The sequence below is a fragment of the Ursus americanus genome, chromosome 7, assembly GCF_024610735.1.
Source record: "Ursus americanus isolate L20-20 chromosome 7, mUrsAme1.1.p, whole genome shotgun sequence".
Classification (NCBI taxonomy): domain Eukaryota; kingdom Metazoa; phylum Chordata; class Mammalia; order Carnivora; family Ursidae; genus Ursus; species Ursus americanus.
This window is the reverse complement of record NC_142133.1, coordinates 55996559-56020435: the sequence shown is the minus strand read 5'-3', so window position 1 is coordinate 56020435 and position 23877 is coordinate 55996559. Positions and strand designations below refer to the sequence as shown.

Here is a 23877-nt window from a genome sequence, read left to right as displayed (position 1 = left end):
CTACACACAACTTCGCAGGGGACAGGAGTCCATTCCTATGCTGGTTCCGTCCTGCACCCTATCCACTGAGCCAGTCCCGACTTATCCTTCAAGAGAAGGCTCCTGTCACCATGTCTGGAAAGCCTTTCCTGACCCCACAGCTGCTTCTCTCTGCTGCACGAGAGCCCCCTGGATGCCACTCTCGCTGCCTTTGTCACACTCTCCTCTCAGCGTTAATTTATTTATCTGTCTCCTTCACTAGAGTCTAGGCTCTCTGAGGTCAGTTTCATGCCTGGTACATAAAAGCTACTCAAAAATGCCTGAACTAACTACTTGGTATTTGTTTTTTTCCCCACCCAAAAGTAATTTCGCATTCTTAAGGTAGAACCACTTCAAGATACTTCTGACTATGTAATAAAGGGAGGGTCAGAGTGCACTAACCTCCTGTCGAGACTAGTCAAATTTTCACCAAGAGGTGAAAACATCCGAAGGCAATATACTAGTTATCTATTGCTATATAATAAATTACTCCACACTTCAAGTATTATTTTCATTGTTCCTGTGGCCAGGAATTTAGACAGTGCATAGCTTGTGTCTGCATGTGATGTCTGGGGCTCATTTACTCGCATGCTTGCTACTGGCTAGGAGCCTAGCTGAGGCTATCAGCCAGAACACCCCGCAGATGGCCTTTCAATGTGACTTGAGCTTCCTTACAAGATGGCGGCTGGCTTCCAAGGGCAAATATCCTGAAGAGCAGGGGCCCAGCCCAAACCACTCTGTATTTATAACTTGACCTCAGAAATCACATAGCATCATTTGTGCCGTATTCTATTGGTCGAGGTAGTTATAAGGGTCCTTCCCAGTTTACGGTAGGGAACAAAGATGCCACCTATCAGTCAAGGAGTGTCCACATCACATTGTAAGTAGAGCCTGTGGAATGGGATACATACCGGTGTGGCCATCTTTGAAAAGTAAAATCTGCCACAAGCAGTCATGGGGAAAAGGCCGAAGTCTGTATAATAGAATTCATATAAGAACCCCTTAGTGAGGTAAGAGATATGAATGGAGGCAGATGGATTTCATGAAGGCAGTGAGTTTTTCCTTTGCTGCCAGAAGGCAGGTAATTATAATTGTCAGGAATGCAAATAGGAAAAGGAAGATTTAACACCTTGTGAGAGATCTGGAATGTTAGAGTCCTCTTTCCAATTAATAGGTCTACATCATCTTGCAAGGATGGGGCAGCTGTAGTTGCCAGAGTGACACATCTATTGAGGTCGTCTATAGACATCAGCTCATTCCTGGCTCACTGTCATTCCAACACCACTCTTGTCATAGTCCCTAATTATTGCATTATCCACATGGATGATACTTACCTCTTAGCTTCTTGACATCCTCCCTTCCAATGATCTTGTCCCCCAACCTTCTCAGTTACTCAAACCCATGGTCATTGGGTCATACCCTTGACTTCGTCATCACCTCTTACTGTAGCCATCTATAATGCCTTTTTAAGATGTCTGTTTCAGCCCCAATAATTCTTTGATGCCACACAAACCTACAGTCCCTTCATCCTACCATCCTTTCACTGCCCCTTGCCTGCTCACGAGCTCGCTCCCCACCTATTTGAATCAGAAGTCCATCATTAGATTCACCCCTTTGCCTGTGCTCTCCACTCCCTCACCCCCCTTCTGTGTATTCTCCTAACAAACCCAACCCACCTACCCTCCACAGCTGCCCCCACACAGGGACTGGTGTCACTCTAAATTTATGACAGGAACCTCAGGTGAATCTGAGTGGGGCCAGCAGTCAGGCTTTCCCTGCCATGGGGACGTAGAAACGCCAGACCGGGCTGCTCACCTGCCCCCGAGCTGTAAGCCCGTACCTCCGGGTCAGAGCCCACCACCTGCCAGGCAGGATGGCACTGCTGCTCAGAGCTCAGTGCATGGCCAGCCAAACTTCGGAGCATGAAGAAAGCCCCTTCAGAAAACAGCTTCTCTTTGCCGACACCCTAGCTTTCTGGTGGCTTCAAAACCGAAGTCTGGTGATGTGACATCCTCTCTGGGGGCACCCTTTCCATCTCCGCCTCATTTTCTGTACACTCAGCGTTGCTGAGAGAGCTATTTTGACATCTTCTATTCTTAGCACCAAAGCACAAAGTCACATATGCAGATAGACCAAAATTAGAAGAACGGCACATTGATTTTCCAAATTCTTTGAAAAAGCAAGAACACTTGGAGGGTTGAGGGTGGAAGGGGTTGTAACCAAGCCACTCCAGGGTGAGGAGCCTGGAGACTTTAGCATTATGGAGATGTGTCACCTTGGGCAAGTCCCTGTAGCTGGGGACCTCCCAGTCTTATCATCCACAAAGTGAGGGGACTGGATGAGGTAATTCCTAAAGCCCTTTCTAGATCTTTCATTCTGACTTTGGCACAGGATGTAACAACATTCACAGTGGTCCCTGTTTTTGCTGCCTCTACTTCATTCATTCATTCATCAATTTTTCAATCAAGTAAAGGCTTGCTTCATGCTCATAGAGTACAAAGATAAAAAGGACACAACCGCTGCCCTCTAGGAGCTTGATATAATCCTATAATTATGCCTAATGTGATGAATGTCTTGAAGAAAGTATGTTCCAAGTATGATAGGAACAAAGAAGAAAAGGAGAGCAGTTCTAGCTGTGGAGGCTCCAGTCCTTCACAGAGGAAGCGGCATTGCAGAGTAAGTCTTCTCCAACAACTTCGCCAGGGTGTGGTGGAGGCAGGCACGGAGAGGACATTCCAGTTACGAGACAGGCCAAAGACCCAGTGAATCTGGGGGACAAATTCCAAATTCTCCATATGCCCCCTGATTAAGAACATGTGTCAGCCTGAGGCTGAAAAACGGAGATTGGAACCCTCTCTCTTTTTTTATTTGGCAAAAATCTCATTTTGGAATTATCCCAAATTTCTCATTTTTAAGTCAGGGCTTCTCTGCCATTCTGAAGTCTTACCCCCTCTAGGCTCTCCTTTGTGGTACATATGTTATCCTGAAATTTGGCCTGTTTATTTATGCCACCCTCCTGAAACCATTTATCAGATATTTCCATGTAATGTATAAGGCAGCAAATAATAGCTTCATTTGACAAAGAGAAAAGTTAACGTATACATTGATTTGTAGATTGCTCAGTATCAGATAAACAGACCTGAAATATACTCTGGCTCCCTCGTTCATGAAAATGCCATGACTTTCTTCTTACCTTCAAGTCAAGAGAAATAAATAATCTTGACTGACTTGTGCAGAATTACATTGGGACTGTCATAAAGGTTAAATTTTGAGTCAAGCATGACTTTAAGGAACTAAGTATTGTGAGTACCATATAAAGTTAGGGAAGAAAGCATAACATAAATTAATACTCAGAATATGGGTTGGTAAGTGGCACCTGGGTGGCTCAGTCGCTAAGCATCTGCCTTCAGCTCAGGTCATGATCCCAGGGTCCTGGGATCGAGCCCCACATTGTGCTCCCTGCTCAGTGGGAAGCCTCCTTCTTCCTCTCCCACTCCCCTTGCTTGTGTTCCCTCTCTCCCTGTCTCTCTCTCTACCAAATAAATAAAATCTTAAAAAAAAAAAAAAAAAGAATGTGGGTTGGTAAGACTAAAATCTTCTTGAGCCCATGAAAACAGCTACTGCTTTTTCCCAGACTAATTGTTTCATAAGGAAACATTTTACCTTTTTAAAAATCAGTGTGGTCACCCAGACTTCACAAGACAGTAGCACCCAGGCGGGTCATTACCATCCAGGATTTGGCCTTTGGCCTGAGGGACCCAAAAACTTCAACTATTCATTCTCCCAGAACTAATCAGGGTTTAGAGGGCTGACTCTGAACTCAGAGGTGGATGTTTATGAAGCAAGCCCTTTATATTGTGTCTCTAGCACCATCTACTGGGAAACAAAAGTGCCTTTATTAGGATTCTTAACAGTTGAAAGCATCAGAAACCCCAAGTCAGGTAGCGAAGAGAAGGGAGAAAGGGTGAGAAAGGAAAAGCTTAGCAGATTCTAAGAAACAGAGGATTAAGTATATTATATTGAAGTTACTTATATATAGATGTAACCACTAAGACAGAATTATAAACTTTTGAAGTGATAAGACACACATACATAGACCATATAGTAAAAGCTTTTAAAATTAAGCAATAACAAAAATTCATAAACACAGAAAGCACACCACAAAATGTAATGACAGAACTAAGAATACTTAGAACATACATATGTCATTGTCATGCCATAAAATGCCTCTATTAAAGTCTCTCAGACTGAATCACAAAGCAAAATCCATCAGAATGCTGTGTACAACCAAGTCATACAGATGGGTTAAAAATATGAGATTTCAAAGCAAACCAAGCAAATGAAAGCCAAAGTGGCAGGAGTCTCAATCTTAATATCAGTAAAGGCTGATTTCAGGACAGGAAGCATTAAATTACATAAAGGAAGCACCTTGTAATGATAAAGGATGCAATTTAAAATGAGAGTTCACCATATCTGAGACCATAAAGAAAACCTCAAGGTCGTTTCACAAAATAGGAGTAATACAGCCAATACTGACCTAGAAATGTTTTAACTCTTAATAATTCTTGGATCAAAAGGGAATTCAAACCCCAAAACTAGAAACACCTAGTTATGTGTAAATAAGTAAATAATATGTCGTAATTATATATAATAGAAATATATACATAATACATGTTGGAATATATAATAAATGGAAATATGATGTTATAATTACATATAACGGAAATTCCTATATATGATATAAAGCCTATCGCTCAGAACATTGTAGCACTAAATACACCTATTAATCCCCAAAAGTGAAAATAATTAGGCATCTAATGCAAGATATTTGAAAAATAACAAAATAAACCCAAGGGCTACTTCACTGGAGGGGATAAAGTAGATAAAGCATCAGCTAACCTATTCAGTGCACAAATTTAGAAATGAGCACAGGCCAATAACCACAGACAGATGAAATCGAAAGGATCATCGGTTACTGTCTTCCTCGACTCTACACATAAATGAGAGTAATATAGATGGAATGCATATGTTTCCAGAAAAATATAAATTTGCAATTACGATGCCAGAAAAAAATTTTAAGTTGACAGATTATTAGAGAAAAAATAGAAATATGAGTGCATATCTGTCCAATCAAATACATAGGAGTAAATTTAGCAACAAGCTCCAAGACAAATTGAATAAAAAGATCAAGGTGGAAACAGGCTCTATGTGTGTGTGTGTGTACGTGGTGGGTCTGCACTTACACGTTTGGATATCCTCGTTTCTGGAAGGAAGCGTGAGGAAGAAGCAGCAGCGGTTGCTTCTGTTGAAGGAAATTGGATCTGTAGGGAAAAAAGATGAGAGAGACTGTTTTAATTATATACTATTTTGTACCTTTTACATTTGTTACCTTTTAAATTGGTTACATGTGGGCGCCTGGGTGGCCCAGTCAGTTGAGCGTCTGCCTTTGGCTCAGGTCGTGATCCCAGGGTCCCAGGATCGAGCCCTCAATCGGGCTCCCTGCTCAGCGGGGAGTCTGCCTCTCCCTCTGACCCTTGCCCCTCTTGTGCTCTCTCTCAAATAAATAAAATCTTTTTAAAATAAATAAATAAATAGATTACATGAGCAAATATTACCCATTCAAAAATCCTTTTTCTTACAAGCAGAACCAAGGCAAAGGAAATAGATGGTTCTAAAGGATGTTTTCAAAAAGAATGTTACTTAATTTTTCCTAAAGCTGACTCTGGTAAGAGAAGGATTGTTCTGTGTGCTTCTCTAACTCCCTTGGTTGAACAGTGGACACTGGATGCTAGGATGGTATTGGCCAGGCCTCCGTGTCCCCCTTGGGTGCTTTGGACCCCAGGCGTCCTCACAGCTCTGTGTGAATTCACAGACTCCAGTCCTCACATACCAGGAAGACCATGTTTCTGAAGAGTACCTCCGAGTTTAAGAAAAGGATGCCCTCTTTTGCCCAAAGATAGGAGATTTGTATTTCCTCCTAGTATTTAAGAGCACACAGAAGCAGAACTAAATGTTTTGAACAGCTAAAGCTGGTTCTCCTTTTACTTGTTTAAATCTTTTAGTGGTAAGGGACAAGTTCCTGATTTTTCTTAGCCTCCTAAGGCTTCAGACCCACTTTGCATGCTACCTCTCTCTCTTCTAAAAATAGCAGAGAAACCAAGTTCCTACAACATCTTCATCTGACCACATGAAAGCCAAGAGTTGTTCTAACCCCCAAAGAGTATGTTATCTGACTGGCATTTATATTCACCTTCAAATATGTGATACTATTCTAGGACAAAGGCGGCTTTTAAAGAAACTAAACTGGGCTTGCAGGTATGCAGTAAGTCACAGGAATAAAAGGCCCAGCGTAAGGAATGTAGTCGGGGGTATTGGGGTATTGTGATAGTGCCGGCTGGTGGCAGACGGCTGCCCTCAGGGCGAGCACAGCATCATGTAGAGAGAAGCTGAATCACTACGTTGCACACCTGAGACTAATGCAATATTGTGTGTTAACTATGCTCACATTTTTAAAAATTTTTAAATAAAGACAGAAACTAAACTGGATCACGGAGTAAGGCTCTGAAATAGAGTCCCTCTCCTCTTTCAAGAAAGCCTGGCCAGAGTACCTCAGCCCGCTGCCTTTTTATCTCCCTCTTCCCACCAGGAGAAGTTGCTCCAGTGCGAGAAACTGCCTTTGACCTGAGGAAGCCAGTCGAGCTTGGAAAACACCTGCAGGAGTTCCATATCAATGGCTTTGACCACAATTTCTGTCTGAAGGGATCTAAAGAGAAACGCTTTTGTGCACGGTAGGTCCTTTCCACTTCCTGTCTCTGTGGGGAAGAAGAGATTCCACGTCTTCTGTGAGGAGCCTTTTCTCTGGCCCTATCAGTAGCATTTACGATGCCGCAGGGACCAAATACCACATCCCCCGTCTTTTCAGAGCTCCTGTTCCACAGAGCAGCTCCTCGGAACTTCTCTCCCCTCCCCCCACTGGGCCACGAGCCCTGTGCTCCCACCTGGCACCCTGTCTCTCTCTGCTCCCTCGCTCCCCATCTGTGCCTGTTCTTTAAGGCCCCCTTTTTTAGAAGCCCTAATTCCTCCTGATTGAAGTCACCTCTGCTTTCCTTGAACTTCTGGAGCCCCTTGTACTCTGTTCATTTGTGATTCGTGCCCTGTCCACTTCCATGGAAAGTCAGAGGCCGCACTTCTCCTGAGCACCCACCACCAGCGGCCTTGTCTCATAGGCCTGTGCGTGCACTCTCCCTCTTCCGCACTGAATTCTGAGCTCCTTACGCCATCTCGTCTCTGAGAATCCCCACCTCTGCCCTAGTACCGAATACCGTGCTTGGCACCAGCAAAGAATGCCTGTAGAATAAGTGGATTTGAAATACAGCAGAGAAAATGATTCAGACTCCAGTAGAAACTTCGAATGCCTTCTCTCCCTCAGAGCCCCAGTCCCTGTGTTCTTCCTGCTGGAGTCTGCTGTTCTCTAGCCTACTGCTCACATTTCTCTCTCTACTCTCCCCACCTCGAGGAGACTCTCCACTACTCAAATCCTGGCCCTCCTCTTCCCAGACATCCCTCCCTGAACCTCTTGACTGACGCTACGTTGTTGGGATGTTTGACCTCAGCAAGAGGGTAAGCCTGAGGCTCTATCCGTATCCCTTCAACACCAAGTATGGGACCGGCTAGGTACTCTCAGCTCTGCAGAGAACTGGTTTTTTGGTTTTTTTTGTTTTAAAAAACGGAAACAGTAAATGTAGCAAAAACTGAGAGTGCATCTGTTCTCAGGGGGGATCTGACTAAAAAGTGCAGCCTGCTGGAGCCCCAGGGAAGGGGGATGGTTTAATTTAGAAAAGCATCTCTTCTCTTTCAAAAGACATAGCTGGTGGCTTTGCCAGGCCAGGCAGAGAGCTCCCACTCTTTATGAGAGAGTCTCAGCCCCTCCAGGCCCTGAAAACTGCATCTCTTCAACCTAGCTATACACACACACACACACACACACACACACACACACACACACACGGCTGTCCGGCTGGGGTGAGCCTTCCCCAGAGCAGCCAAGGTCAGAGTGAGAAGTCGTCATTGGAGGATCCTCAGACCCACCTGCTCGTGCCTCACCCCGGAGCCTGCGAGAATCTCCTGCCGTGCTCTTCCCATCTTTGTCTCCGGGTACCTGTCCCTGCTCTGTGGGGGGTCTGATGACGGTCTCAGAGGCTGCTTCCCAGCTTCTGCCTGTCCCTGCTGGCTTCTGCGCTGATGTGGTCTGCTTTACCCCCAGGGTCCGTCATGCTGGGAGCGGGCGGGTCCTGGAAGTGTACAGCACCCAGCCGGGGGTCCAGTTTTACACAGGCAACTTCCTGGATGGCACACTGAGGGGCAAGAAGGGAACGGTCTATCCCAAGCACTCTGGTTTCTGCCTCGAGACCCAGAACTGGCCTGATGCCGTCAATCAGGTAAAGCTCCAGCCCGGCTTCTCAAGTGGTGTTGTGTGCAAGGTCACACTGGATGACAGAGGTCCTGACACTCGGGTCTTTGTGATTCAAAAGTCCATGGGGGTTCTCTTCTCCCAGTCCTGATAAGGAAACCTTTAGCCACGTTACTAACATAGCACTTACGTGTTTTTTAAATCTCCGTTGTGTCTCGGAAGCCTTTATTCAGTTTAATGTTGCTCCTTGTCAATACTGGCTCATCTTCTGCAACCACGCTTTCCTTTGGGGGAGGGGCCGAGGGGAAGGGAGAAAGAATCCTAAGCGGCTCCACACCCAGCACGGAGCCCACACAGGGCTCGGTCTCACGACCCCAGGATCATGACCTGAGCCGAAATCGAGAGTCAAACAGCTAATTGACTAAGCTGCCCAGGCACCCCCTGCAACCACACTTTTAAAATGATCCCACCTTCTCTTCCTGTTTGCTTACTGGTGGCTTCTTTCTCTAGCTGCGGCCTGGAGGAGCACTCAAGGCACCAGCTCGTAAAACCAGAACGTAAAATGATACCCGGCCTCCCTCATTGGGAGAGTCCTGCTGTGACGACGTGCTCAGTGACGTGGCTAGCTCACTGCAAACCAATAGGGGCGCAGCCGGCTGTAGAGACCAGTCCACAGCCAGCCTGAATGGTGAAGGGTGCAGCCGGGCTGGCAAGTGTCACCTGTCCTGTTTTTTCCTTCACAGCCCCACTTCCCCCCTGTGCTGCTGAGGCCCGGGGAAGAGTATGACCACACCACTTGGTTCAAGTTTTCTGTGGCTTAAGGAAGTGTGAAGACGTGACCTCTTCCAGGGCCAGGCTGGGAGCCCCTTCAGCAGCCTGTCTCCTGCCCAGGGAGGAGACGAAGACTTAGAGGCTTTAAAAGTGATCCTGTGAATTAAAACCATGTAAAGGGTAGCTTCATAGTAACGAGTCTGAGTACTGATTTCCTTTCCCGGTGACTGGCTCCAGGTCGGTTCTAATGAGCAGCTCTCTCCTCGGTGTAGGTAAGGGGATCCACCCACTAGTGTCATCACCTAAGCCCTGAGCCTAGCCCGGAAGTGGTGCCCAACCCCTTGTACTGTGTTGGCTCCATCTCTCCACCCTGCTTTCTTCTCTACTTTTTACCCTTCCTTCCTTTGATCCTACTTTCCTTTGTCCTCCTCCTCTGCTGTCTCAAACCACTTTGGAGTTTTCAGTGGCGTTATTAGCTCACGGACCGTGCTGGCAGATGGACCTGTCTGCCTCGGAAAGGCAGGAGATGACTGAGGGAGGGAGGTGGGGCTTAGGGAGGGTAAATGATGCCCGTAAAAGCACATGGCTGGGACCAATTTTAGCCAGGACTGGATGTCAGGTCATGCACATTCAGGTCCCCTTCTTTGCTTCCATTTCAGTCTGCCAGGGCATTCCCGGGGTCACTGATGGGCAAATGTGGGGTCTGACCTTCCTCTCTCTGGGCCAGCCTTTCTTCCCAGATTCACATTTATAAGCGTGAGTCTGAGTTTGAGTTTAGCTGTCTTAAAGATGTCACTTAAAGGGCCAGGTCAAAATATCCAGAAAGAATCTGTAAATTTGATTCTCTGTCTTTGTGGTTGAGAAAGTCCTGGCCCAGCCAAGGCCTGGGAAGCAAGCAAACCACTGGAGACCAGAGCTGTGTTAGTGTGGAGACGGGGCCTCACCTGAGCACTGCACGTTGCACCTGCAGCAAGATGTCATGTTATGTAGATGAGGCCGGGGCTCCCCCCTTTCCTGAACAACTGAATTACCAGTTATGGGTTTGGGTTGGTGGTTGGTTTAGGTTTTTAAAGAAATGTATCTTATACTTTTGTATACTGGCAACCAGTTGAAATAAAACCAAAAGCTGCACCTTTGGAAGACTCCCAGTCTCTGGGAGTCTCATTTTTAAATCTGTCAGACACGGACCTTTAGGAAATTGACCCAGTATGTGATGTGTTCTGGGGTCCACGGTGCTCTCCAGTAGAAGAGCCAGCATCTTCCTAGGAGAAAGCCACCTAACTGGCAGCCTACTGAGCTTCCCACACTCCCTCTTTCTTAGCAACGATAAACCAAAAATAGTGTTCATTTTTTAATTCATTTCATCATGGATTTTCTGGATACCTATTGTGTCCACAGTTCTCTGCTGAGTCTTTTCAGGATTTCAGGAAGTAATGTCTGAGATGTAGTGTATTCCTTCAGGGACAGCAGTCTCTGTGGGGAAGACAAGACTAATAGTGACAATAAGATGACATAGAATTGCACGCAACAGACCAAACCCTGAGCACTAACTTGCTACTGGCGTTCACTACATGGGCAAACAATCTAATTTCATTTGGCCTCCATTTTTCTCACCTGTAAGGCAGTTACCGTCTTGCCAGGATTCTCCTCCTTAAATGGCTCCTCTTCATTTTGATTGCCAAAAGTATGACTGAAGAAATTATTTCATCTGACCCTTACAACCTGTAATGAGGTAGCAAAAGCCCCATTAAAAACAAGAGGTCGGGGCACCTGGGTGGCTCAGTTGGTTAAGCGTCTGCCTTCTGCTAGGGTCATGATCCCAGGGGCCTGGGATCAGCTCTGCATCCGGCTCCCTGCTCGGCGGGGAGCCTGCTTCTCCCTCTCCCTCTATTGCTCCCCCTGCTTGTGCTCTCTCTGTCAAATAAATTTTAAAAAACCAAGAGGTCACTAGCTGGAAAAAATAACAGTCCAGGAAGTGGCAGATCTAGAACATAAGCCCTTTAATAAGAAACCCAATGTAAAAAAAAAAAAAAAAAAAAAGGCAGCCCAATGTATGTTCTAGTGGCACTACACTCCAAAAGAAGTCCCCGGTTTTTCCTTTCAGAGGGCAAAATCTAACATTCATAACATACCGTATTGGTAAGTAGAGAATTTTTACTCCATCACCATCTAGAAACGTAGATTAATACAACTTTTTTGGAGGGAAATTTGGCAGAATCTATTCAATATTGGCAAACTTGCAAAACTCATGATCTAGCAATTCTACTTTTAGAAATCTTTTCCATGGGAATACTTACACAAATCTAAAGACAACATTCAGATAATGATGTTCGTTGCAATCTAATTGGCAATAATGAAAAACTGAAAACTACCTAACACCCATCAATACAGAATGGATAAATAATCCATATAATGGAAAATTATTAAAAGACCATTAAAAGAGATGAGATCAAATTACACACTATCCTCCTTTTGTAAAATAAAACAAATTTACATATATTTGTAAAGTCTAGAAGGGCTAATTAAGTTATTAATAATTGTGTTCTCTGGCAAATAGAATTTGGAGGGGAGTAAGGAGTTTCACTTTTTATTTCATTGATATTCTTTGAATTGCCAAAGACAAGCATCTTCCTTTTGCAATTAAAAATTCAAGTCTGCAAAATGAGGGAGGGAAGACACATTAAAAAAAAATATTTCAAACTTACGGAAAAGTTGCAACAACAGTACAAAAATTTCCATACACCCCTGACTCAGAGATCCCATTCAGATTTTATCACCTGTCTCAATGTCCCTCCTGGCAAAAGGGTTCAAACCAGGAGCACAAATAGTACTTAAGTTTCTTCAGTTTCCTTCAATCCAGCACAATTCCTCCAGTCTCCCTTGACTTGACCTTTATGACCTTCATATTTTTGAGGATTGCAGGAAAGTTATTTTATACAATGTGCCTCCATTGGGATTTGTGTGCTGTTTCTTCCTGATCAGATTGGTGTCCTACATCTTTCGCAGGAGTATCACTGGAATAATGCCGTTCTTACTTCAGGTAATGCCAAGTTCCGGGTGTGGCCTCTCACCGATGAGGTTAACTTTGTTCACCTGGGGAAGGCTGCCAGGTTTCTTCACTCTAAAGCTACCAATATATACTTTAATCAAGGGGCCTCAGAGATGAAATATTAAGTGGATTGCAACCTAGCTACTAGTTTAATTAATTTTCTGTGCAGGGTTGTAATATTCTAGGTGCCAGAAATCATTTAGGAAACCCTAGAGAAGAAAGAAAAAGAATATTTTCTTATTCTCAAGGAAATATAACAACTACAAATTAGTTCCCAGTTTAGTGGCTTCTAGGTTTGAGGTTACATTTATTACCCAAGTACATTTGACCCTTGAGGAACACAGAGGTTCAGGGCATCAACCCCCATGCAGTCAAAAATCCACGTATAACTTTTGACTCCCCCAAAACTTAACTACTAATAGCCTGTTGTTGACCGAAAGCCTTACCAATAACAAACAGTTGATTAACATATTTTGCATGTTACATGTATTACTGTATTCTTACAATAAAATAAGCTAGAGAAAAGAAAATGTTATTAAGAGGATCAAAAGAGAAAATATATTTACAGACTGTAAAAAACCCACATGTATGTGGACCTGTGCAGTTCAAACCAATGTTGTTCAAAGGTCGACTGTACTTTGTTTTCCTCTGTTCTCTAAAGAATTGTCTTTAAAAATAAATAAAACAGAGGGGCGCCTGGGTGGCTCGGTGATTAAGCGTCTGCCTTCGGCTCAGGGTGTGATCCCAGAGTCCTGGGATCAAGCCCTGCATCGGGCTCCTCCGTTGGGAGCCTGCTTCTTCCTCTCCCACTCCCCCTGCTTGTGTTCCCTCTCTCGCTGGCTGTCTCTCTCTGTTAAATGAATATAAATAAATAAATAAATAAATAAATAAATAAATAAATAAATAAATAAATAAATAAATAAATAAATAAAATAGGGGCGCCTGGGTGGCTCAGTCGATTAAATGTCTGCTTTCGGCTCAGGTCGTGATCCCAGAGTCCTGGGATCGAGTCCCACATCGGGCTTCCTGCTCAGCGGACAGCCTGCTTCTGTCTCTTCCTCTGCTGCTCCTCCTGCTTGTAAACTCTTTCCCTCTCTCTCTGTCAAATAAATAAGAAAAATCTTTAAAAATAGATAAAATAATTACAAAGAAAAAATAAAGTAACATCTTCCACTCATTAAAAAATTATAAAAAAATTAAAAATAAATAGGGCGCCTGGGTGCCTCAGCCAGTTAGGCATCTGACTCTTGATTTCAGCTCAGATCATGACCTCAGCGTCGTGGGACTGAGCCCCACACATCAGGCTTCTCGCTTAGCACAGAGTCTGCTTATCCCTTTCCTGCTCCTCCCCCAATGTGCTCTCTCTCTCTAATAAATAAGTAAATAAATAAATCTTAAACAAAAACAAACAACAAATAAAAAGAGTTACTTAGCCCCAGTAAGGACATGCGCCTTTAGGGCAGTTGGAGGAAGATACTGGTAATTGCAGTTATGAAAGACAATAAAAAGGCTATGTCGAGCAACAAATCTGATGAGAGTAATTTTAGAGAAATTGATCTTTTGTGGTAGCAACCAATCTATCCCTTTTTATAAAATACACACATAAAAAAGAACTTTGATTTGCCTGAGAAAAGACCTTCCATATACTTATGAGACATGGAGAGTGTGACATGTGAGCTTAAGTGTGGCATTTTATGACGAACTCACTGAAGGTGTCAGCAAGAAACAAAACTTTACAGGCTAATAACAGGACAATTTTAGTTCATGTGAGATGGTGAAGACAAACATGGTATTCGATATGAAAAACACCACACAACCACAGATTAAAGACTTGTTGAAAATGCAAATATCCACTAAATGCAACACAAACTACCCCATTCCCACAAAAATAAGTCTCCAGGCTTCCAGGAGTCCATGCCTTCTTTACCATACACCACCTACCCACAACCAGACTAGTGCTATTATTCTGAGTTCTGACCCTTCACAGGTGAGCCTATCACTGACTTTAGTTCAGTGATCTATGGATTCCTGTTTCAAATTCTTAGAATATAAATTCTTATCATTAGCTGTGGGATCTTCATTTTTCCAATTCCCAAATGTTTTGCCTAACAAGGTAAGATGTAATACTAAACAACTGCTCAAACGTTGCTGGAAAGACTAAACTAAGATGGCATACTGTGGACGTTGAACCGTTGCGACCTGTTAGGTAACCTATGACCGTCCAATCTCAAAGGACCAAAGGAAGTTAATGCCGATGAATACAGTTTGTAAAAAGTAGAACGTGAAAAAATACAGAACTACCAGCAGAAGACAGAAGGGAAACACAGCACATACCTTCTGTTCCCAGCCAGTTCCCGTTATCAGTCATAACCATTTTAAACAACTGGATCACCAGTTTGCAGTGGGCTATTTAGACAGTTTTGGCAGGAGTGCAATCCTTTTCCGATGGAGGCATTTATCAAGTTTCAACTTATCCTCCAATGACTCAAATCATAATTCAAGCCTCAGATGCTTTGGGTAGCACTTCCCAAGTAAGGAGGTCAGCAAATCCTCTCTCCTCAAAAAAGCAACTATAGAACGCTGAAAAAAAAAAAATTGACAAAACAACTTTGCTGCTCTGGAAAACTGGCCAAAAGCATACAGCAATCTGCGATGTTTATGTTTGGAGAGCTGTGGACTTTGTACAGGAACAGTGGGAGACTGTGGGATTCTTGCCTGAAGCCGCTCCCACTCCCATCCTCCCCCAGCCCAGTCACTGTGGAGGTTCTGCGAGGGCAAAACAGAACATGTGGACCAGCAGGTTGCTGTGGTTGAAGGGGGTGTTCACTCAATTTGGAGCAGTAGGTGATACCAATACCCAACAGCTTTATCAATAGAAGTAATGATCTCATTGGTATGCAAGCAGGGACAGCTGATGGCTCTACTAGCCTGATGCTGCAATCTGGTTGGAAAATGCAGATTTCTGGATGATTGGAGCCTGCACACATGCATCGCAGAGACCAGACAGGGTCCAAGCTGTACACTCCTGGCCAACTCTGAGGCTGCATGCATGTGCACAGGAAATTAAAAGGGGTTCAGCAAAAAGTAAAAGGCAGGGCAGAACTGAAAACAGCCCAAACACTGAATTCACTCCCCAACTAAAACAGATAGAGGGCAGAGGGCAGAAATCTGACTGGTTGGGGTGTCTGAGCACAACCTCTGTCTAGAGATTGGCTAACCACTTAGCTACACAGACACAGGGCAACCCCCTAGAAAACTAAGCTTAAAAATAAACACAAGAATGTTTTTCTAAAATAACCAAAAAGTTGAATAGAGACAGATTATAAAAAACAACCAAGTGAAAATTGTAGGGTTGAAATTTACAATAATAAATGAAAAGTTCACTAGAGAAGCTAAGAAACAGATCTGAGAGGACAGGAGAAAAAATAAGTGAACTTGAAGATAAATCAATAGAAATTATGAATCTGAAAAACAGAAAAGAAATTGAAGAAAACAGAACTGGGACCCCTGGGTGGCTCAGTCGGTTAAGCAACTGCCTTTGGCTCAGGTCATGATTCTCAGGGTCCTGGAATCGAGTCCCGCATTGGGCTCCCTGCTGAGCAGGGAGCTTCTCCCTCTCCCTCTGCCTGCCGCTCCCCCTGCTTGTGCAGCACTCTCTCTCAAATAAGTAAATAAAATCTTAGAAAAAAAAAAAAGGAAAACAGAACCTCGGAGACCTGCAGGACATGAAGCACATCAACACATATGTGTGAGAGTCCAAAAAGGAGAGGACGCTTTCTGCCTCCACTGCCGCCATGGCACCTGTGAAAAAGCTTATGGAGAGGGGGCAAAAAAAAGAACCCTTGACTGCACCCCCTCTGTAGAGGATGGAATCATGGATGCTACCAATTTTGAGCAGTTTCTTCAAGAGAGAATCAAAGTGAATGGAAAAGCTGGGAATCTCAGTGGAAGGGTTGTAACCACTGAAAGGAGGAGCAAGATTACTATAACTTCTGAGGTGCCTTTTTCCAAAAGCTATTTGAAATATCTCACCAAGAATATGTGAAGAATAATAATCTATGTGATTGGTTACACACAGTTGCTAACAGCAGAGAGAGTTACAAATTGCATTACTTCCAGATTTACCAGGATGAGGAAGGGGAGGATTAAAACTCATTTATCTGGAATATTCTGTATGAGTTCTTGAATAAAACTTGAGAACCAAAACACAAAACAAAAAAAACCAAAAAAGGAAACAGTCTGAAAAATATTTCAAAAAATGACAAAAACCCTCAAATTTGACAAAAAACCATTAATCGATACAACCAAGAAGCTCTATTAACACTCCGAGAGGATAAATACAAAAAGATCCCCACCTAGATACATAAACTGTTGAATGCCAAAAAACAAAGAGAAAAATTGAAAGCAAGAGAAAAATGACTCATTACTACGGGGGACCACCAATACCATTACATCTGACTTCTCATCTGAAACAGCTGAGTCCAGGAGACAGCAGAATGACATAGTCAAAGTGCTTAACCCAAAACTACCATTCAAAAACAAAGATGGGGGCGCCTGGGTGGCGCAGTCGTTAAAGCGTCTGCCTTCGGCTCAGGGCGTGATCCCGGCCTACCAGGATTGAGCCCCGCATCGGGCTCCTCCGCTGTGAGCCTGCTTCTTCCTCTCCCACTCCCCCTGCTGTGTTCCCTCTCTCACTGGCTGTCTCTCTGTCACATAAATAAATAAAATCTTAAAAAAAAAGATGAAATGAAAACATTCCCAGATAAAGCATGAGAGAATTCATTGCTAGCAGACGTGCCTTACCAGAAATACTAGAGGAAGTCCTTCATGCTAAAAGGAAATTAAGATGGCAACATAAATCCTTGGAAAGAATGAAGAATATCAGATATGGTAAATATATATATATATGGTTAACAAAAAGGGTCTGTGTATTTTCTTATCTCTTCTTTAAAAGACATAAGACTGTATAAAGCAAAAATTATGACACTATATCAGAGTTTATAATACATACAGCACACGGGAGGGAAATCCAGGAAAAGGAAATACATTGGAACAAAATTTCTGTATTTTTGTGATGGGTAGTAAGGAGGGCACGTATTGCATGGTGCACTGGGTGTTATACACAACTAATGAATCATTGAGCCTTACATCGGAAACTGGGGATGTACTGTATAGTGACTAACATAATAAAAAATCATTAAAAAAAAAAATTTCTGTATTTTACCAGAATATTAATCTGAAGTAGATTGTGATAAATGAAGATGTAACAACTAAGGAAATAACTCACGAATATAGTAAAAAATAAAATCAAGAGAAATTAAAATGATACACTAAAAACACATTCAATACAAAAGAAGGCGGTTACAAGAGGAAGAGAGGAAAAAGACAGAAAACATACAGAAAACAAAATGGGAAATACAAAAAAAATGGCAATTGTAAATCCAATCATATCAATAATTGTACTAACTGCAGATGGCTTAAATACCCCAAAAGGCAGAGTTTTGTCAGACTGAATTTAAAAAGCAAGATATAGCAACTAACTATATGCACCAATAGGCTGAAAGTAAGTGGATGGAAAAGATATGCCATATGAAACAGTCATCAGTAGAGAGCTGGGGATGGGGGGCACCTGCGTGGCTCGGTTGGTTGGGCATCTGCCTTCAGCTCAGGTCATGGTCCTGGTGTCCTGGGATCAAGCCCCGCATCAGGCTCCCCGCTCACCGGGGAGTCTGCTTCTCCCTCTCCCTCTGCTTGTGCTGTGTCAAATAAATAGAATCTTAAAAAAAAAAAAAAGAGCTGGAGTGGTTATATTACTATCAGACAAAATAGACTTTAAGATATGAAATATTCAAAAAAATAATAAAACAAATATTTGTAGAGACAAAGATATTTTATAATAAAAGCATCGTCACATCAAGAAGATACGACAATTATAAATGTATGCATGTAGTTAGAAGAGCCACAATTGTGACCAGAGGCCATGCCTGGAGTTGTCTTAGTGTTGGGTAAAACCAATAGTTCTAGTAAACACTGCTTCAAATTTCCTGAACAGAACATTAGCTTTCTTTTAGATGAATATTTCTCTGAGCACAGTGACCTCTGCTGGTATTTATATAAACTAAAATGTAGTTTCTACCATTTTCATAAAAAGGTCTCATTCCAGCATAAGGTCATTTGCTCAGAGAAACATAAAGGATACATATTAGAACCTTCCTTTGAATCACGAGTATTGCAAACTATTATAATAGCAGTTAAGTCAGGCCAATCTGTCCCGTAACTAGTGAACTTGGAGTGGGCTATCACTAGCCCCAATAGCAATAGTTTCCTATTCTGGTTATATATTAGAATCACCAGGAAGATTTTTAGAATATTAATGCTCAGGCATCACCCTCAGCAATTTTGACTTCACTAGAATGTTTCTAAGGCTTCTGGCTGATCCTAATATGTAACTAGGGATGAGATCCATCGTCCTAGAGTAAAAGCTTTCACTAATACTGTAAGTACATAAATGTTTAGCTAGAATTTGCCCCCTAGCTTCATGAAGCACTTTCTCAAGAATGAGTCACAAAGAAACAATCTCCCCAGACCAAAAGTATGTCTTGGTAAGGCTGTTGCAACCCTACTAGTAATGGCACCTAGGATCTTCAGAAATAATTATCTTGAAGATTGTAAACAGTTGAAGATAAATGTCTAAACCAGGGGTGGCAAACATTTTCTGTAAATGGTTTTGTGACTTACAATCTGTCAAAATTACACAACTCTGCCACTATAACACAAAAAGTCAAGAGATGATAGGTAAACAAATGAGCCTTGGCTGTGTCCCAATAAAACATTATGGATGCTGCAATTTGAATTTCACATAATTTTCATGTCATTATTATTATACGTTTTTCAGCCACATAAAAATGTAGAAACCATCTTAGCTCATTAGCTGTATGAAAACAGCAGTGGGCCAGATGTGGCCTGTGTGCCATAATTTCCTAAATCCTGGTCTAAATAAATAGCCTGCACTCTTAAAGAATATGAACATTAAAGCATAGTACAGCCAGCCTTAGTTAAAGAAAGCAGTATGTTCTTATTATGGGAGCCCAGGAACTCTGGTGATGGTCGTTTTGACAATGACCGAGATAAACTAGCCCATCTACCTTTACCTCTGCCATATATATTTTCTTTACAGCCAGATTTTTTATTCTTGGCATTGAACAGACTCATTTTCTAGAAACTAGATTTCTTGAAGGTATGCTACAAACCAAAATAAAAGCTAACAGGCTCTTCCTATAGGATCCCGTTTAGCCACCTGCCAGCTTCGGTTCCCGAGAAGCACCCAGGGAGTCTGTGGAACTGGACAGGACTGCAGGATATAACCTTAGGCAGCTGAGAGCCATATGATATGGCTGCTGTCGGTCCAATGATTTTGTTTCTTCCATGGGAGAGGCAGACTCATCTGGGCTCATCAGCTCTTGGAATGGTAGGTAAGTCTCTACCCTTCCTGCAGAGAACTTTCTGCACAGAAATTTTCCTCACCCTTTCTGAGCAGAACTCTTGGAGTTTAACCAAAATGAGAAAAAAACCCTTGCAGGAGAGTTGCAGAGCAGAGCCGGACATGGTGAACAGCGGCCTATGGAGCCAGATCCTTTGCCGGCGGATTCAGACGGGAGTCAGAGGCAGTCTTAGAGGTCACTAAAAGGCAATGTGAACTTTTAACTGAAATGGTGATTATAAAGGTCTCAGACAAGAGAGGAGGTTCTAATTTTATATGCTTGGTTTAACAGATTAGAATTCATTCATTCATTCATTCATTCATTCATTCATTCATCAACTAACTTTTCCTTCATCAAATATTTAAGTACTAGACAATGAGGAAACGGAATAAGGCCTGGTACTTGCTGTAGCCATTAGACTTTCGGCAGCGTACCTGCAGAGAAGTAAATAGGTAATTACAGTGTGAACAGAAATCTGACTAAAGAAGTTTATGGTGTTGAGAGCAAGGGTTAACATAAACCAGACGTCTGAGTATGTGGAAACTTTGCAGAATAGGGGGAAAATATGCATTCTGCCACAACTAAAACAAAAACCAAAAACTATGCTGAGACACCATTTTCCAACACAAGATTGGTAAGCTTAACAAATGATAGCCCATCACGTAGGCAACAGTACAGAGAAACAGACACTCATATACCTAGTCGCCAGAGCAAATGAACAATACCTAGCAAAAATATAAATGCACATATCCTTTGACCCAGCAATTCAACTTCTAGGGATTATCCAAGATATGCAGGGTCACATGTGCAACGTATTGTACAAGGTAATTCACCACAGTATTGTTGCAGTAATTAGAAACAACCCTCATATCAGGTAATAGGTAACTGATTCAATTCCTGTTACTCTTTGCTCAAAAATGCTCAGTGGAAACAAAGCAAGTCTTCTCCAATGTATACAAGGTCCCGTATGATCTATATCCTACAGCCCTCTCCCAAACCTCTTCAGGGCCTTCATGCTTACTGCGCCCTCTGCCCAGAGTTGACATATAATCCCTCACTTGCGCAAATGTCACCATCAGAGGCCTCCCTTAGACACCCTTTACCCAACACCAACTCCCTCTCCCCGAGCTTCACGGTTGTGCATATATGTTATTACCCACCTGTTTGTTCATTTGTCTCTCCAGAACTTAAGTTCCATGGAGACAGACTTTGTTCACCTGTTTTCCAAGGCTAGCAGTACCTGGCACATTGAAGGGGCACAAAAGTTAACTGCATAAATTATGCAATATCCAGAAACTAAATAGTATGCAACATAAAAGAGAGGAAGTGCCATTTTTACCTACACGAAAGAACTCCAAAATGTTAAGTGAGAAAAACAAGGTGTGTCTATTTTGTGTTAAAGGGAAAAAGGAGAAAATATCTATGTATATTTGCTCAGGCTATATAATTGGTAACAGTGGTTACCTTTGGGGAAGAAACCGTGCTGCTGAGTCAGGGGTACGGATTACCAAGTCAAAAAATGAAATAAAATGTAAAATAAGTTGGGCCAGTGGCCTATGGGAAAAGGAAAAAGCACTAGATCCAAGAACTGGCCTTGAGGGCGTAACAGTAATTGGCTACTGCATTCCACATCCTTCTATCCAGCATCTTTTCCTCATTAAGTCTGGAAAGAAAATAGCCAAGTTAATAGCAATGGTTATGGGTAGAATCATAGGTTGTATTTTCTGATTTTCCTACATGGTTTTGTTTCAAAGGAGTAGTAAGGTGCTTTATTGATTAGAAAAGTAAGGGCTTTGAAATGGTATATAGGATCCAAACATTTCTTACCTCCTAAGAGGATAATTGTACAGTATTAACAATCTTTCTGAACCCATTTCCTCTTCTGGGAGATGGGGTTAACAGCACTATTTTGTTGTGGGGATCGACAAAAAGTCCTTTGACATTTTTACCAGAATGGTAACAGGAAACCTATAAAGTGTGGAAAAAATAACCTATCAGGCCTTAAAGCTGCTTACTGGTGCTTCCCTGCCACCCTCCCTTAAGATAGTTCTGGATAGAACAGCTTTAATACTACTGTACCATAAACCTAGGCATCTTCACCCCATTTCTTCGGCTTGTCACCAGTTTTCACCACCCTCCGAACACTCCAAGACCAGCCAGGCCCTAATATGTTACTTTGACCTTTGCTTCATCATGTCTTTCCAGCTATGCAATTACATTTACATCTCTGGGTTGTATAGCCCTCCCTTCCAAAGGCCTCCAAACGACGGTTGCTCAGTTAAGAGCCAGATCTAATGAATTCTTTGCTATTACTCTTCACTCTGATTACTCTTTACCAAGCTGTTTTAGAGCTTCCATTTCCTTTTTATATTCTCTTGGAAATCACCGTGCTCCTTTAGACTTCAAGATAGGCTACACAAAAATGAGAATCACAATCCTATATGCCACCATTCATTTAACCAAGTCTCAAAGTGATGGCATTTCCAAACTCCCTCAGATTTCCTTCATCCTCAGGAGGGAACATGGCAAGGTGGTAGGACCTCTTTCATTTGATACTTAGCCTAGCTCCAAGTCCAAAGGAAAACCCACTGTGAAGTCAAGGGCATGCATTACCTACCTCTCAACACCTCTGCAGGTGAGAGGACCAAAATTAGATTCTATGTCCAAAGTACCATGTCTGATGTGTTCAATTAGCTACCAAGTAGTGCCAGGTTTAAAATTTAGAAGGAATGAGCCTAGACTAGCACTTACCAAGTCAGTTACATAAATTTAGCATTCCTAACATCTGAAACTATAAAAAGTACACTGCACTGAAGTATTAAGATGTATACTAATCATAGTAGTTGCTGTCAAGCATGTGAAAGGTACTAGCCTAGATACCCAGCACTCCCTTTCCCATTTAGAGCAACACTTCCTGGGCTTGTTTCTTAAACCCATCCTTGCCCCTACCCCTCTTCATATCCTTTTCATCTTTTTGTACTCATCTCTAGGATGCTGCCAGTAATCCATCCCAAAGCTACAGGTGATTCCTACTCTCGGCTCAGAACTCCCACTTCCAAAAATTGATATCAGGATTGTTTGTTCTCTGCAGATTTATTAAGTGAACTTATCTTTATATAATACAGAACAATTAAAGCTGACCAAGTGCAACAAATAAGCCTGCCAATTATACACAAAGCTTTACACCATTATAATTCAGCCAGTTGTCAAAATTCTGAAAACAAAGCATCCAATCTTTCAACGCACTAGCGATCAGACCAAATAAATTTGATGCAGACCAGTATTCCCTTTTTGCACCAATGCTAGTGAATACCTGGTAAAAGCTTGACCAGAAAACTCAAAATTAACTATTACTGCCCTACTAAAGTCTCAAAAAGAATCTACTGGCTATATTCTAAGAGCTACCAGGTGCTACCAAAACAACTAAATAAGGTGTTGCTAAATGTAGGTGAGATTTACAAAACTTCTTTAGTCTCATTAACATTTCTGATTGACATCTTTAATTACTTTCGCACCAGCCTGGCAAAATAAGATATTGGTAGTCGGGAACTGAAAAACCTAGATTGGAAATTAACAGATCTCTGCTCAGAATAAGGAATCTGTTTCAAGAGATAGATTATCTGGACTGAAAATTTTGCAAAGCTGGTTTACATGAAGATGTTTGTGCCAAATTCAGACAATTCCTCAAACATGCGAAAGTTGTGGTATAAAATTAATGTTGAAAACAAAACAAAAAAAGATCGGGTAGAACTTACTGAAGTCAGGAGTTCTAATTTGACACCATCCCATCTGATACCCTGAAAACCTCAGTTACTATACTTAACTAAATAGCCTTCGGAATCAGTGGTCCCTCTAGGTTGACAAATTGAGATCATCAGAGCTTGTTACCTAATAACACCAACTCCCACAGATTAAAGTAGGGACTTGTCAGATACACTTATGCTATTAAAGGGACTTGAGTTCTTATCTCACCCAAAGCTCTAAGGATAAAAAATAATTTTCAAAGTGTATGTATACTACAGCTAATGAGGTTCATGACTCAAACACCATTAAACTTTGAAATGTAAGTCTGTATGAATATGGTTAATATCAAGGTTTACCCCTGAAGCTTAACAAACTGAGTATTAATATTGAACACAAATCAAAAA

The 23877-nt window shown here is 42.3% G+C and overlaps 1 protein-coding gene and 1 pseudogene across 4 annotated transcripts in view; both read left to right on the top strand.

Annotated features, from left to right (window-relative positions):
* GALM (galactose mutarotase) overlaps positions 1-9390 on the top strand; it is a 46883-nt gene extending 37493 nt beyond the window's left edge. For 3 of the 4 annotated variants that reach the window (XM_045809045.2, XM_087863723.1, XM_087863722.1), the window contains 3 exons: positions 6665-6806; positions 8282-8456; positions 9172-9390. In XM_045809045.2, the coding sequence (XP_045665001.1) occupies positions 6665-6806; positions 8282-8456; positions 9172-9249 (395 nt within the window). In that variant the 3' untranslated portion in view covers positions 9250-9390. The remainder of the gene's footprint in view (positions 1-6664; positions 6807-8281; positions 8457-9171) is intronic. The other variant, XM_087863724.1, reaches the window with a different exon arrangement.
* Positions 9391-9533: 143 nt separating this feature from the next.
* On the top strand, positions 9534-18215 carry LOC148109701 (large ribosomal subunit protein eL22 pseudogene; annotated as a pseudogene).
* The last annotated feature ends 5662 nt before the right edge of the window (positions 18216-23877 follow it).